At 41.6% G+C, this 16,230-nt stretch overlaps 1 protein-coding gene across 1 annotated transcript in view; it reads left to right on the top strand.

The window, feature by feature from the left end:
* The window catches only part of SORD (sorbitol dehydrogenase), a 65,759-nt gene that overhangs the window by 8,127 nt on the left and 41,402 nt on the right, over positions 1-16,230 (top strand). Inside the window, exons 3-4 of the mRNA XM_075576123.1 lie at positions 840-873; positions 9,731-9,895. Coding sequence (XP_075432238.1) covers positions 9,745-9,895 — 151 coding nt within the window. The 5' untranslated portion in view covers positions 840-873; positions 9,731-9,744. The remainder of the gene's footprint in view (positions 1-839; positions 874-9,730; positions 9,896-16,230) is intronic.

Below are 16,230 nucleotides of genomic sequence, written 5' to 3'. Positions count from 1 at the left end.
ATTGTCCTCCCCCTCTTTTATTCTCCCCCTCTCTCTCTCTCTGTAATTCACACCCTCTCTGTGTCATTCTCCCCACTCTCTCTCTCTCTGTCCTTCTACCCCTCTCTCTCTGTCATTCCCCCTCACTCTCTCTCTGTCATTCCGCCCTCTCGTTCTCATTGTCCCCCCCTCTACAATTCTCCCGCCCTCTCTCTGTCATTCTCTCCCCTCCTATCGCTTTCATTCTCTCCCCCCTCTCTCTATCATTCTATCCCCCTCTCTCTCTCTGTCATTCTTCCCCCCTATCTCTCTATCATTCCCTCCGCCCCACTATTTCTGTCATTCTCCCCCTCCCTCTCTCTGTCATTCTCCCCCCCTCTCTCTGTCATTCTTCCCCTCCCTCTCTCTGTCATTCTCCCCATCCCTCTGTCATTCTCCCCCCCACCCGCTCTCTCATTGTTTCTTCCCCTCCCTCTCTCTGTCATTCTCCCCCTCCCGCTTTCTGTCACTCTCCCCATCCCTCTGTCATTCTCCCCCCCCACCCGCTCTCTCATTGTTTCTTCCCCCCTCTCTCTGTCATTCTCTCTCCCCTTGACACACACACCAGGACAGAGCAGAATACACAGTGACACACACGTACACCTCCTCTCTGGTCCACGCTCTTTCCTCCTCGGCATGGCCCCATCCCCTGGCTCCTTAAACCTCCTCTTGATGCATTACCCAGCAGCAGGTCTCTCGCTGCTCAGGGAAACCCACTTGCAGTGTTAGAAATCTGCCAGACCACAAATTCTGCCGCCCAGTTGGCCTAATGGTTGAACCGACCCTTAATACAGCTTATGTTTTTTTGTTTCATTTGTTAGGAAAAACGCCCAGTGCCTGAACCAGGACCAAATGGTGAGTCTTGAACCTCTATAGTTGCTATTTAAACCTCACAGTCCACTTGAGAAGACCCCTTGAATATTTGACCAAGGATATTCCACATTATCTTAGTAGCTGTTATCTAGGCACTACTCTTGTGTGCTTCCAATCGCAGTGTTCACAAATATTGTATCACTATTTGCTCAACATACACTATATAGTTTTTTCTTCTTTTCTTCCCCTTTTTTCTCCCTGAATTTATAAAAAAAAATTAACCCTTGCTGGTCTTTCCTGTTTTCTCCGACACTTGAAAAGAAACCTGATGTATTAACCCTTTGAGTGTCCCGTAGTCACTATGCTATGGGGTTTGACCTCCAGTGGCGACTTCCTGCTCACGGAAAGGGCTTTCTCAGCTTAGATCGTGTCCTGTCCCATGGGATGCGTTCTGCTGTGGAGTGCTACAGCGGTCACATGACCGCACTGTGCCTCATGCCCCCGCCCCCGGCACTCACAATGTTAAGCGTTATATACACTATAATTTATCTATGAATAGCCCTAATGCTAGTCTCGTATAATACAGCCTAAACTTTTATATAATAGAGATCACGGGAAGGGAGGGGGGAGGGGAAGATAGATGAACCCCTGCTCAGCTCAATAATAGGGAAATGAATAATGTGAGGATAAGGTGCTTGACTGAGAATTGTGTATACAAATAGACCATAAGAGAGGGAACTCAGTTTATATAGCACTCAAATTCCAGTGGTAGTGTGTGTAGATTGTAGATATTAAAATTAATCTTTAATCAAAATGATTAAAATAAATGGTGCAAACAAAATGAGTAAAATAAGAGAAGCATCAGAGGAGTATGTAATAATTAATGCTTGCAGCTGCAGGTGTCAATCAAATACAGTTGCTAGCAAGGTATTGTAGTTGGCCAGGTGGCCGAGTCTGTAGGTACTAAACACTAGTTGAGCTTCTAGGATGAGCTCTGTATGATAAAAAGACTCCTAAGGAGTCTAAGCTGGAATAATGCCAGCAGTTTGTTGGTCACAGCTTTTATATAGCAGACCCCAAATGTTGGTCTATATTGTGATAGTATCAAATCACTTATAGTCCTATGAATATGGACTGCAGCTAGCAGGTATATGCCATAATACTTCCCTCTGGTTAGGAGGGGAGTATAGGTAGGGTTAATATCATACATTTCTGTGGCAAGTAGCACCCTGTAATATATAGGTGGTATCTAGTATATATTGGGGTGTCAGTGATTATCCATGATGTGCTCCTTTTGTGGCACGGAGATGAAAAACCCTTCATGAGTTCATTGAGACACTGAACAACAATCAGATTAACCTTAAACTCACGGTTGAACATGATCCTAACACGATCAGTTTTCTGGATCTAAAGATCCAGAGAGGTCCGGAGAATGAGCTACAGACCACAATCCATCAGAAAGAGACGGCAACCAATAGCCTTCTCCTGGCTTGCAGCCACCATCCAAAAAATCTAATATGGGGGATACCAGTGGGACAGTTTCTGCGGCTACGCAGAACTTGTTCATCTATGGAGTTTTTCAAACTGGAAGCCAAAAAATGAGAAATCGGTATTTACAAAGGGGCTATACCAATAAAATAGTGAGACATGCCTATAAAAGGGCTCAGTCTACACCAAGACATCTGCTCCTACAGGACAAAGTCCAGACCGAGCAAGGTAAACGCATACGGGTGATTGGCACCTACAACAACCAATGGCAGAATATCAACTCCATTTTTAGGAAACACTGGCACATCCTTACTGCAGACCTGGACCTCCAAAATGGTCTCAAACCATATCCCACCATCACGGGTAGGCGCCCAGAAAATCTAAGAGACCTACTCACACACAACCATTTTAAACAAACTATAAATCCCACATGGCTCCCCACGAGACCAACGGGTACACATAGATGCTCGCAATGTCGGGCCTGCAGCCAGGTCAAAGTCGCCAAGAAATTTAAAAACTGGAATGACTCTAAAATATTTACGATCAGAACATTTATTAACTGTAACACCATCGGTGTGATCTACCAAATTGAGTGCTCATGTACAAAAAAATACATTGGCAATTTAAAAAGCGGATTTTAGAACATCTAGGAGACATCAGAAACAATCTTGATAAACCCATTGCACGCCATGTACATGAGCATCACAATGGAGACCAAAATGTTCTGAAATTTCTTGGTATTGACCATCCTATTTTGGGCAGTAGGGGTGGCGACTGGGATCAAATACTTCTACGCCGTGAGGCAAGGTGGATCTACAATTTGGGGACACTTTCCTCACAAGGGCTCAATGAGGGATGTCTCTTTAATTCCTTTATCTAACTACAATCTATAGGCTACACTGTTGCTGTATACAATAGTATCAGGATAATTCTCTATGTATTCATCTGACACAGATACATACACTGGCGACACACTTTATTCGAGCTCGGCTAGTCCCACGAATTCGGGTATACCCGGGTGTATTGAGGTTTGTGACTGTTTTCTGCCCGAATGCATTGAGTTATTTTCCGGCAGGGATTGAAGCATTTTATTCCCGTTGGCTGCAATACTGCACAGTATATATATATATATACTGCATTACAATTCATGAATTTATGCCATCTGGTAGACACGCGAAGCATTGCAGCCTATTAAATCCTAATCATTATCATTTAACAGATCAGCCGCCCATCAGCCAGGCATGAACCCAGGCTGGGAAGGCAAATGCAACGGGGCTTGTCAGAGGTGAGGAGCGGCGCATTCCAGGTATCTGCCAGGTACATACCGGGTATTTGCTCGAATAAAGTGTGTCGGTGCAGTACAGGCGGTCCTCGTTTTACGACGCTTCGTTTTACGACGAACGGCTTATCCGACGCTTGTCAATGCATCCCTATGGCCCGTTTTACGACACCCGACCGGCTTATCCGACGCTCTTACGACGCTTTAAAAAATTGCTACAAATGAACAACCAGACGGCTGCAGGCTAGGGAGATCATTCTGAACAGTCTGTGTGAAGGTTTGGTGGTGTATTTTAGGCCCTAAACCATGGTTGATCAAAGCAAAAAGTAAAGTGCTGTTACTCCAAAAAGGAATAGAAAATCTATAACTTTGGAGACCAAGCACAACATCATAAAGCGCTCTGAGAAAGGAGAGACGAACACAGAAATTGGACGTTCCTTGGATATACCTCGCACAACTATTGTGACTATAATCAAAGACAAGGCAAGAATCCTGGAACAGATCAAGGGCTCAGCACCTATGCAAGGTACGACAATAAGGCAACGTGCTGGGCATATTGCTGAGGTGGAAAAACTCCTCATCATATGGCTGGAAGATCAATCCCAGCGTCATGTGCCCATTAGTTTAGCCTTAATTCAGGCCAAGGCTTTGAGTCTGTATGAGGACATTAAGCAACAGCATGGAGAAGGGGCCACTGAGGAAACGTTCACTGCAAGTAAGGGCTGGTTTATGAGGTTTAAAGAGAGGGCAAACTTGCATAACATTAAAGTGACCGGTGAAGCTGCTAGTGCTGATGAGGAGGCAGCTAAAACCTTCCCTGTTACATTGGCCAAAATTATAGAGGACGGTGGCTATTGCGCACGTCAAGTGTTCAATGTTGATGAGACTGGGCTCTACTGGAAGAAAATGCCCAGTAGAAGCTACATTGCAAGAGAGGAAAAATCTATGCCCGGGTTTAAAGTTGCAAAGGACAGGCTGACTCTTCTGCTTGGTTCAAATGCTGCAGGTGATTTCAAGCTAAAACCTTTGCTTGTTTATCATGCAGAAAACCCTAGGGCATTCAAGGGTTATGCAAAGAACACACTTCCAGTGATTTGGAAGTCCAACCGTAAGGCATGGGTAACTGGGAGCCTTTTTGAGGATTGGTTCCAGCATCAATTTGTTCCGGCTGTGCAATTATATTGCATGAACCAGAACCTCGATTTCAAAGCATTGCTGCTCCTGGACAATGCTCCTGGCCATCCCGTGTACCTGGATGACCATCATCCAAACGTCATGGTGGTGTTCATGCCCCCCAACACCACCTCACTGATACAGCCGATGGACCAGGGGGTTATCGCTTCCTTCAAGGCCTACTATCTTAGGCGAACATTTGCCCAGGCCATCAGAGCAACCGATGTGGAAGGTGGTCCAACCTTAAAAGAATTTTGGAAGGGTTACAACATTCTTCATGCAGTGAGAAACATCGGAGAGGCATGGAATGAGGTGAAACAATCCAATCTAAATGGAGTTTGGCGTAATTTGTGCCCGGATTTTGTGTCTGATGTCCAAGGCCTTACAGAGACTGTTGCAGAAGTTACAGAAACTGTTGTGCAAATGGCCAGAGATCTCAACTTGGAGGTGGAAACCGAGGATATTGAGGAGTTGCTCGCCTCACATTCTAACGAGTTGAGCAATGAAGACCTCATGCAATTAGAGGAGCAAAAAATTGCTGAAGAGGAGGCCCACCAATTTGCTGATGTGGCACAGCCACAGCCACGTAAATCTTTGTCAAGCAAAATGTTGGCTGCGGCATTCAAGCACATTGATAGCGCACTGGCCATATTTGAGGACAATGACCCTAACATTGAACGGAGTTCAACAGTCAGTCGTGGGGTGTCTAACCAAATCAGCTGCTATAGAGAGATCTACACGCAGAAAAGGAAATTATCTGTCCAGACTTCAATGAAGAGGTTCTTCAAGAGGCCGAAACCTTCAACTGCACCTACATCACCTCCAAAAAGTCCGTTGTCTATTGAAGATTCCCCCCCCCCCCATCATCTTCCTCCAATAATTGATGTGGTTTTTTTTTTGCTCATGTACATTTCTGTACAGAATACAGCATAGTTTTATTTTTATAGTTTTATTTTACAGTTCTGGAATCAATAAATATAATGTTTCCATCATAATCTATGTGTGTGCTGCATATCTTATTGCTTGAGTAACATTTTCTGTGTATTTTAGCATTAAAAATGCCTTCAGGAACGGAACGTTTAATTTAAACAGTGTTCCTATGGGAAAACGGGTTTCGCTTTACGACGCTTCGCTATCCGACGCCATTTTGAGTAACGCATTGCGTCGGATAACCGAGGACCGCCTGTATTACATCTGAGGTGCACCAGGGTTACAGTGTGTCTATATACATTTTTCTTTAGACACAGTTGCACACTGTGATCAGCCTGTCAGCAACAGAGGGCTGATCAAAGAGGCTGTATTTTATCCACTATATAACTTTGATAACGTGTCCACCAATCACAGACATCCTTCTACATTACTGCATCAACCAATCAGAGTAATCTATGGTGCATAAAATGATCCAATAGGGTCACACATTCTTATCAGCCCGACAGTCTTGAAAAAGCATACGCGAAACGATCGTCGACGAGGGCTTTTCCAAATGTGATCAATATCAGCTTATTACTTAAAACAGCTAGCAGGGTTGGATTTATCCTACTATGGTTATTTTAAGGTTGCAATATTTGAGGCGAATAGCTCGTAACACCATCAATATAGTCTTACCCAGGCACAGCCTTAATCTCTAAGGGCTGTTATATACAGCATGCGGCCGTGCGGCCGCGCGTTCCTATGCGAACGCGAGTGCACGGGCCGCATGCTTTTCCTGTCTGTAGAGCAGGGAGCTATATGTGTGTTCATGGGTTGTGTGAGTGAAAGGAAGTCCTAAATAAGATTTTTTAAAGAAAAAAAAGTTTAATAAATATTTTTTTTTAGTTCTGCAATCATTGACACACACACACACACACATCCATACAAACACATATCCACGCATACATACATACACACATACACACACATACATACATTTGAGCGCAGGCAGCAGCGCGAAAAGATGATTTTCCTCATCTTCGCCGCTGTCTGTCGGCTCCCCTCTCCCTGCCGTGCGCGCGCGCGGCCGTTGTATAGAAAGGCTGACTGACGTCAGCTGTAAATTTGTCCTCTACTTCAGCATAAGTAGGAACCGTCCCCTTCAACTCGGAAGACCCTCTCGAGAGGCCTTTAACACTCCTAAGGTGCTGTACTGGAAAAGAATACGAGCGCTCGGAGGAGAAAGTAATTGATTCAGACAACACGAGTTTTCATTGTCAAAAACCTCTCCTAGTTTATTCTTGGTTACATCAGGGGTTATATAGCTAAGCAAGCGAGCGAGTATACGTGCAGAAAACTTACTTCCCATATTCTGACATTAACTCCTTATCTAAAAGTCACAACAGTCTGTCTTTGAATGAAGTCATAAATTCTGACTCGAGACTTGAGAAACTGAATGCTGAGATAGCACAATGTGAAATTGCGTATGTGTCCAGACTTCCTGCTTTTTCAGGAACTGCCATCTGAACACATACTTGGCATTCATCCAACATAGATGGGTCATATATGGGGCAAAGGTGAACAACAGAAAAACAACTTAACTTTATAAATCGATATAGAGTACCCCCTATAAAATACACATTATCATCAGCCAACTAAAATTCTGCGCGCGCGCATGGCGTATCACGCGCCCGGCACTATAGAACGTGCCTAATACTCACTGTGTAGCAGATCAGCTGCAGGGAAAATCTTTCCTGCAGCAAGCAAACAGCAACACACAGCTGCTATACTGGAGGAGACCGGCTGCGCATTCCATTACTAAGTAAGAGAGATAATCACTTTGACCTCTCTGCATTCCAGACTGAGTAAGCAATTGTGCAGGCTCTGTGTCAATACTCCTTAGACTTACCGTTTCAGCAGATCAGCTGAGGGGCACCTGTTTCCTGCAGCAGTAGAAAAGTGACACGCACAGCCTCTATACCGGATGTGAGAGGCACTACATGTTATTACTGTCTGACAAGCTCTATCCACGTGTTACTAAGTGGATAGAAGCTCCAGGATACAATTACTTTTTGCCTTACTTAGCACTGACACCTCAATATATACTAGATACCACCTATATATTACAGGGTGCTACTTGCCACAGAAGTGTATGATATTAACCCTACTTATACTCCCCTCCTAACCAGAGGGAAGTATTATGGCATATACCTGCTAGCTGCAGTCCATATTTATAGGACTATAAGTGATTTGATACTATCACAATATAGACCAACATTTGGGGTCTGCTATATAAAAGCTGTGACCAACAAACTGCTGGCATTATTCCAGCTTAGACGCCTTAGGAGTCTTTTTATCATACAGAGCTCATCCTAGAAGCTCAACTAGTGTTTAGTACCTACAGACTCGGCCACCTGGCCAACTACAATACCTTGCTAGCAACTGTATTTGATTGACACCTGCAGCTGCAAGCATTAATTATTAGGTACTCCTCTGATGCTTCTCTTATTTTACTCATTTTGTTTGCACCATTTATTTTAATCATTTTGATTTAAAGATTTATTTTAATATCTACATACACTACCACTGGAATTTGAGTGCTATATAAACTGAGTTCTTTCTCTTATGGTCTATTTGTCTAAACTTTAATAGGCATACTGAAATAAACACATGGATGCTGCTTCATCTAGCCGCTTAACAGTCTGATCCTTCTACAGCCGAAATAGTCCAGAGCGCACTCTGAAAATGCAATAATACCCTGCACAAAATAGCGCTAAAAACAGAAACTCCTGTATTCATGAGGGCAAATTAAATGCCTCACTACCACAATACTGAAGACTACCCACAATGAGGGGAATGCACCATTAGACTTTAACACTGTTTCTACTCCACCGTAGATACATAGTATCAAGGCTTCGATATACTGTAGATAATTATTCTGTCAACTGAATGTGCATCTATTAGATCTGTAGCCAACTTATTGTTACCACAAACAGAGGGATGTGCTGAGTATTAGGGCTCTAATTTAACCCCCCTCCCTCTTTATACTAGTTCACCTATCGCACACTATCTCCCTCTGGAGATGAACACCCTTTGTTTTCGGAGCACCAGTTATATTTATCCTGCATTTATTTTAGTATGCATATTAAAGTTTGATTTTATTACCATCCATTTATTTCTTGTGGTGGTTTGCACCATACAGGCCTCTCTGCGTCCCATGTACACGCTAGTACATTATTCTTAATATTCTCGGAATACTTCCCAGGTACACTCACCTCTCCACACAAACTCTCTCAGTTAGAGCGAGGTTTTTCTCTTTAAGTATATAATACAACCTACAGTACAAAGAATGTTCTGTCATTTCTGTCATCTATACGGGTAGACACTGCTCCGACTTTGAATTGGGGTACAGACCGGGGATATACTCTAACAAACACAGATTACAGTAGTGGGTGCTAAAAATGAATACACATCTTCATAAAATCTGCGTCACATCTGGTGGTGACGCTTTTGTTCCGGTGCCATGGACGGCTGAACACGGATGATACATGTGGAGATGTTATGTAATGCATGTTAAAGATCTTGGATATTTCGATGAGTCCGTGTATGTAACTGATTTAATTCTCTGATTCACTTTATTGTGATTCATTTCCTTGATTTTGATTCTACCGAATTTATATTAATCTCCCTAATCTGTTTTCTAATTACAGTCATATTGTTTACACGGTATGGCGATAAGGATCTGTCTTTTTCTTCATCCTCATCTACTATGTAACGAGATACCTCTTTCTAATTGAAACAATCTGAATTTAGATTTGTTTTCCTTGTAAGACTTTATATTCTCTTTATTAATTGGGTGGCTCTTCCCTGCTCTTTTTCTAATTCCATAATGTCTTTATTATGGCGAAGTGCCCAAAACAGTACTCCGGATTACTAAAGATTGTGAGTTTGGGCACTTTCAAACACATTTCACCCATCAAAACCTGTCTGCCCATAGACCATTCACTAATAATAATACTGTATTGTCTTTCTGTTATCGTGTCTCCATAGAGGTTTTGCTGAAGATGCATTCTGTTGGAATATGTGGTTCGGATGTCCATTATTGGCAGCATGGTCGCATTGGAGATTTTGTTGTTAAAAAACCAATGGTCCTAGGGCATGAAGCTTCTGGAACAGTGATCAAAGCGGGCGCCTCCGTTACTCACCTTAAGCCAGGTAACCCGGCAAGAGAGAGCTTTTCTATGTTTAGGGACAGAGCCTGTGTCTCTTACACGTTACTCTCTCTCTCTTACAGTGTGCAGCAATTCATTGATAGCTCTGCTGTCTATTGCATTAGCAACCAGTATTATTTTATATACAGGTAACATTGTATAAAGTACAGTACAGATGTAGCCCAATTTTACTCTCCCAGGAGCCACAATATGAAAAGCGAAACACTGGCTACATATCTAAGTCTTTAATCTATTTCTTAATTGGTCTTTTCGTCTTCCTCACATACATTTTAGCACAGGGCACTACAAGAGGTAAATGACATATATACTTCATTTGGTAAAAAGAGTTTTTTGCAGGCGGGCACTGCAGATCGCAGGGGCATAAAAATAGATGAACTCACGCAATAACTAAAAGGTAGTTTATTGAGTGCATTGGCACAGTAAAAAACACTGCTACATGGAAACTCTGACGCGTTTCGTCCGCGAGCAGGGACTTTTAAAAAAAAAAACTTTTTGAAAAAGTCCCTGCTCGCGGACGAAACGCATCAGAGTTTCCATGTAGCAGTGTTTTTTACTGTGCCAATGCACTCAATAAACTACCTTTTAGTTATTGCGTGAGTTCATCTATTTTTATGCCCCTGCGATCTGCAGTGCCCGCCTGCAAAAAACTCTTTTTTCCTGCTGTATACACTTCAGCTGGAGCACGCATTACTTCCGGATCAGTGGAGCCTGACGTCAGCGGGTGTATCAGCTGTGGAGTTCCGGAGCTGAGACGCGGCGTGTCAAGATAGTGAGTACTTCTTCCACCCCCGCCGTGGGGTTTACTGATGTATGTGACGCCGGTTTTTGTGAGGGCAGTGGCGGAGGAGCAGGGTGTTTCAGACCGCGCATAGTTCCCTGGCTGGGGACACGGCTGCACCGCATCCCACTTCTTCCCTACCACACTCTAGCCCCATACCGGAGGGTTTTCACTAATACACAGTATCATCAGCGTTTATTATATCATGTCCTACACATTGGGAGACTGATCGGAAGTGCTTTTATTTATGCAATTTCATGGACTAATGATAGATCATTATATGTGCACTCTTCTGGTAGCAACGGTCCAATCTTGGAGTTACTCTGGGACATCTCTATATACTTCATTTGGTGACTGTTAAACAAACGTCTGGGGGTCTGATTCACTATATCTATTTGCCTCAACAATGTACCATAGTCACGTACATTATTTCCCCTTCGGAAGAGGGAAAGTGGGGGATCTTGCATTATTATATGTTTCAGTGTTTGGACACTTGGGAAAATCTTCCAGTGTCTCATAATCTTTTTATTTACATGGAAGCAGAAGCATAGGAAGACAAAAAAAGAATCTAAGATGGTTTGTCAGTAGCAGTTCTCGATCAAAATGAATGACCATCTGTAGGTGCTTGTCAAATAGGGTATTTTGTTTTATCCCATCAATTCATTTCTGTTTCATGTCATGTAGCCTTTGGTCAAGGATAGTGGGGTCGCTAACAATCTGTTTCGTTCTAAGTAATTGGCCCAGTGGTAAATTGTCTAATTATGTAGATGAAGGAAAACTGTTCAAAATAGTAAACTGTTCCTGTTTTGAATATATACAGATGCAGTCAGATGTATTGTCGAGTCCGTTGAAAGCTTCCTGACCGCTACCTGCTTGTGGCTCCCTGCGGCCAGACTAATTGTCCATCAGGATTCATTCTCCTGCGTCATGTGACAGGAACATTTAAACTAGCAGGAGATACCGGCACCCCATACCAGGGCCTCTAACTCGGGAAGCAGGGGGTTCCCAGGGCTGAAATTAATTTGGTTCATCTCCGGAGACTCCCTGCTTCAATACTATGTAAATGAAATCAAAGCAGCGCAATCGCCTGTTAGAAGAGGTCCCTCTCTCTGAGCACCTCTGTCTGCAATCACTGCGCATCTCTTCCAGACGGTGGCAGCCCGGTAGGATTAACACAGCGGGAGTCCCATTCAGAAGCAGGCACCCCCGCGGTGTTATTCCTGTGTTAATCCTGCTCTGCACTTGGCTGTGATCACACCACGTGTTGTCCGCAGTTCACCAGCACATGTGCAGGGCAGGGTGCAGATAAAGCTGACTGCATCTGTATCCACACAATTTTTCGTCTCTTTTTTTTCACCAAAACTTTAAAATAAAATAATTGTAATGGTAATCAACCAAGACACGCCAATCCCAGAATCATGTGGTTTCCCCCTTCCCTCACTTGCTGGGTAGAAGAATGGAGAATCTAGTTGCGGTCTGAACATTTGAATCACCTCGGCTTGTGCTACAGTACACATCACATGTTTTGTGTGGTGTTGGATTTCTTACTGGGGCAGCATTACTCACCTCAGCCTATTTGTTACATTTAGTTGCCCTGTTTTCTATTCCCCTTTTCCCTATCAGTTTCTTATTCATGTGTTTACACTCAATCAGTGTTTGGATCTCTAGCAGACATACTACCATGTTTAAGAAATAGGTCTAGCATTTTAACATTTCAATTTGCAACCCCTGGTAGCCGACCAAAAAACTATTGACTGCTTCGTTCCTCCTCTTCAGGGTCTATGCATGGGGCTAGTGTCTAGCAGTTAAGTGTCTCTTCTCCACCTCCCCCACCCTGTGGTTGTCCGTGAGCAAATAAAGACAAGGAAGTGGTAGGGATTGGTCACATTACCTGCACAAACTCTTGTTGAATACACAGTAACATCAGACAAAAGGAAAGTGTCTAGAGAAAAAGGTTGCAGGAGATTTTAAACTAAGATTGAGGGGGGAGGGCTATGTAACAGTTAACAAACTAAATAGAATAGATGAGGAAACAAGGGGTTAAGAAGGTAGAATGGGGGCAAATGCGAGTTTGACCAGCAGCGAGACACCCATAGTACATACAGATAATACTAGAAAACTTCTAAAGACTAAACCAAGTTGGCGCAGAAAGGAAGGAGCAGATAAGGTAATAGTACAGACTGAAAAAAAAACTTAAATGTATGCTTGCTAATGCAAGAAGCCTGACAGATAAAATGGGGGAGGTATAATTAATAGCTGCAAGGGAGCAGTATGATATCATAGGCATTACTGAAACACAGTGGGATGAACCTTATGACTGGACAGTTAATTTAGAGGGTTAGGAAGGATTGTGTAAATAGAAGAGGTGGTGGAGTATGCTTTTATGTTAAACCGGATCTAAAACCTATTATAAGGGAAGATGTTTATGAAGGGAATTATGAAAATGTAGAGACCTTGTGAATGGAAATTAGCAGTGGAGGTAAAAGTACTGTATAAAGAAAATATTTGTAGGGATATGCTATAAACAACTAAATATCTGTGAGATTGAGGAAGCTTAAACTTTAGAAACACAGATTTAATAAACTGAGGACTAATCTACAAGTAAAACATTGGGATGATGTTTTTGCAGGGAAAATGTAGAAGATAAATGGGCAGTCTTTAAAACATTGTTAGAAAAGCACGCTTATCAGTGTATACATTTGGGTAATACGTATAAAAGAAATAAGTCAAAACCAATGTGGCTAAATAAACAGGTAGGGGAGGAAATGGACAAGAAGAGGAAGGTGTTTAGATTCTTTAAGTCAGAAGGGACAGAGACATCGTATCAGAATTATAAGGAATGTAACAAAAATTACAAAAGGGCAATCAAATTAGCAAAAATGGATAATGGCAAAAAGAATTGCAGTTGAAAGTAAGATCAACACACAAAAAGTTATTTAAATACCTTAATAACAAAAAAAAAGAGAAAAGAAAATATAGGAACCCTTCAGTGTGAGAATGGGAGGCAGATTATTGGAGATAAAAGCAGAGGTATTAACCCTTTTTATTAAATCTTTGCCTCTGTGTTTGCCAGGGAAGAATCAATTTCAATAGTGCTGCCACAGGAGGAAGCCACAACCTCCATATTAATGAACAATTGGTTAACTGAGGAAAAAGTTCATAGGCAACTTGAAAAAATTAAAGTAAAAAAGGCACCTGGCCCCGATGGCATACATCCAAGAATTCAGTAATATTTATTTATTTATTTATAAAATATTTTACCAGGAAGTAATACATTGAGAGTTACCTCTCATTTTCAAGTATGTCCTGGGCACAGAGTAAAACAAATAATACATGGTTACAAGTACAGTTACATAAATGAATAGCCAAACCATTACATTTAATATTCAAGGACTCCATTTCCACAGGCTCAGTACCACAATGTACATAATACCGCGCTCCTCCCTATAGAAGTTTGCTGCAGGTAAAAAGATAGGCCTTACACATAGAAAAACAAAAAGAACGATAATTGTCCCATGGACTAGTGAAAAAAGTGTTAAAGCCCTGAAGGGGTTAAATAAAGCAGTCCATGGGACAATTATTACATATATATACATTATAGTGTAGGTACCTGCATTAAACGGGTTGCCTTGACGTGGCATGCAGGCTTACAAATGCTTTGGCCAAAGGGTTTAACCAAATACCCTTTTCCATGAGAATATTATTTTATCTTAGCCTAATTGGTAGGAGCGCAGGAATCGTTCTTTTTGTTTTTCTTTTTGTTTCGGTACCACAATATTGGCGTAAAGCAGATGTGGTGCCTATATTTAAAAAGGGAGCTAGATCACAAGCGGTGAATTACAGACCTATAAGCCTGACTTCAATAGTGGGGAAGAAGTAAAAAAGAACGAATGGTCACTACTCCTAGTACCAACACAAGCTTGTAAAATAAAAATATTCTTTATTACAAAAAGCGGCTGGACATCATGGTATAACCACTCTGACGCGTTTCATCCCTACATGGGACTTTATCAAAGAGTACATGGTTCAGATAGCAAGTGAAACAGATGTATTATAGGCGCCAATATGATAAAGGATATATCACACCAAATGCAGGGCCAAGGTGAGGCTCAGGATAGATGAGTTGTGCTTAAAAAAGAAGAAGACAAAAATACAAAACATAGCGTGATACTGTAGGTATATGGGACAAACAACATACAATACTAAAAACTAACAGCTGAGATCAAGGTGAAAATTATCAAAAAACATTTAATAAAACATATAATCAATTACTATGACAATGGACATAAGAAAAATAAAAAATAAAAATACACAGACTGATAAAATGACCAAATGGTTAATGGTGAGGACCACCTCACTGCGACACCGGGTGAACTGCCCACTCACCGGACGAAGGATGGTAACGAGCAGTGGATAATTTTGAGAGTATCCCCTCTCAGCTGCTCAAACAGCTACTGCACCGGAACGGATCTGCAGAGGAGGCGCTGCACACGCCAGCCGGCGTGTGTGTGTGTGCTCTCACTGCCTGCTCGCGGGATAGATGCCGTGCAGATGTTGGCGATTTCTCAGCAGCAGATTCGTCTGTCAGAATTATCAGCTGATTCGCCTCCAGGTCAACTCACGGGAGCAGCGGCAGACTCGGCGTCACTTTTAGGGGTCCTTGCAAGCCACCCTACGCGTTTCGAAAGCGGTCTGCTTTCTTCCTCAGGGGTTATGCAAGAGTGTCCGTTAGTGTCCCTTAAATAGGTGTCTCAATCATTTTTTTCTCTCATTTCACCTGTAGCACGCTCGCACATGCGCAGTCAATGTTTCAAAATAGTCAATCAAGTTCGAATTGCACATGCGCAGGTGCTGCTATCTATTAAAAGTCAATGCTTTTCATAATATACACAAATGTATGCAAACTGATCTCAGCTGGACAAATAATTATAAAATAAGGAATGTATATATAGCCATTCTTAAAACAAGTGATATATAACTAATGTGAAGTGAAAAATTGTGATGTATAAAGAAATAATAAATTAAATAATTAATAGAAAATATATATATATAATACATTAATTAGCTTTTATTTAAATATATAACTGTGATAGTGTAGTTATTATAAAATATCAAAAATTATTAGATAAATATATTTTATATTTTGTTAGGTGTGTGATATTTTGTGTGTAATAATATATTCTTAGTGATATAATTTTAAATAATGAAATATAATATTAATATACAAAAACTAACGTGGTGGTGTGTATGTGTAGTAATAAGTCCCCTATATCATAAAGGGATATTGACATGCTTAGGCAATATATATATAATTAGACATATTAAATAAAAGTATTATAACCCATATATCATATACAGTAAATTCTATATTTTATCAGTTATAACCCAAACATTATACATGGAAAATTAAAAAAAAATTAATTAAAAAAATTAATTAAAAAACAACCTGGATAAACTTCACGGAAAATCAAGTTACCAAAAAAGGTTTCAAATCGAAGTCAACGTTGAGGCCCATTGGGGATAGGGTTCGGAGTTCATAT

This window comes from Ascaphus truei, chromosome 18 (assembly GCF_040206685.1).
Source record: "Ascaphus truei isolate aAscTru1 chromosome 18, aAscTru1.hap1, whole genome shotgun sequence".
Lineage (NCBI taxonomy): Eukaryota > Metazoa > Chordata > Amphibia > Anura > Ascaphidae > Ascaphus > Ascaphus truei.
The sequence above is the reverse complement of the archived record's forward strand: the minus strand, read 5'-3'. Positions and strand labels throughout refer to the sequence as shown.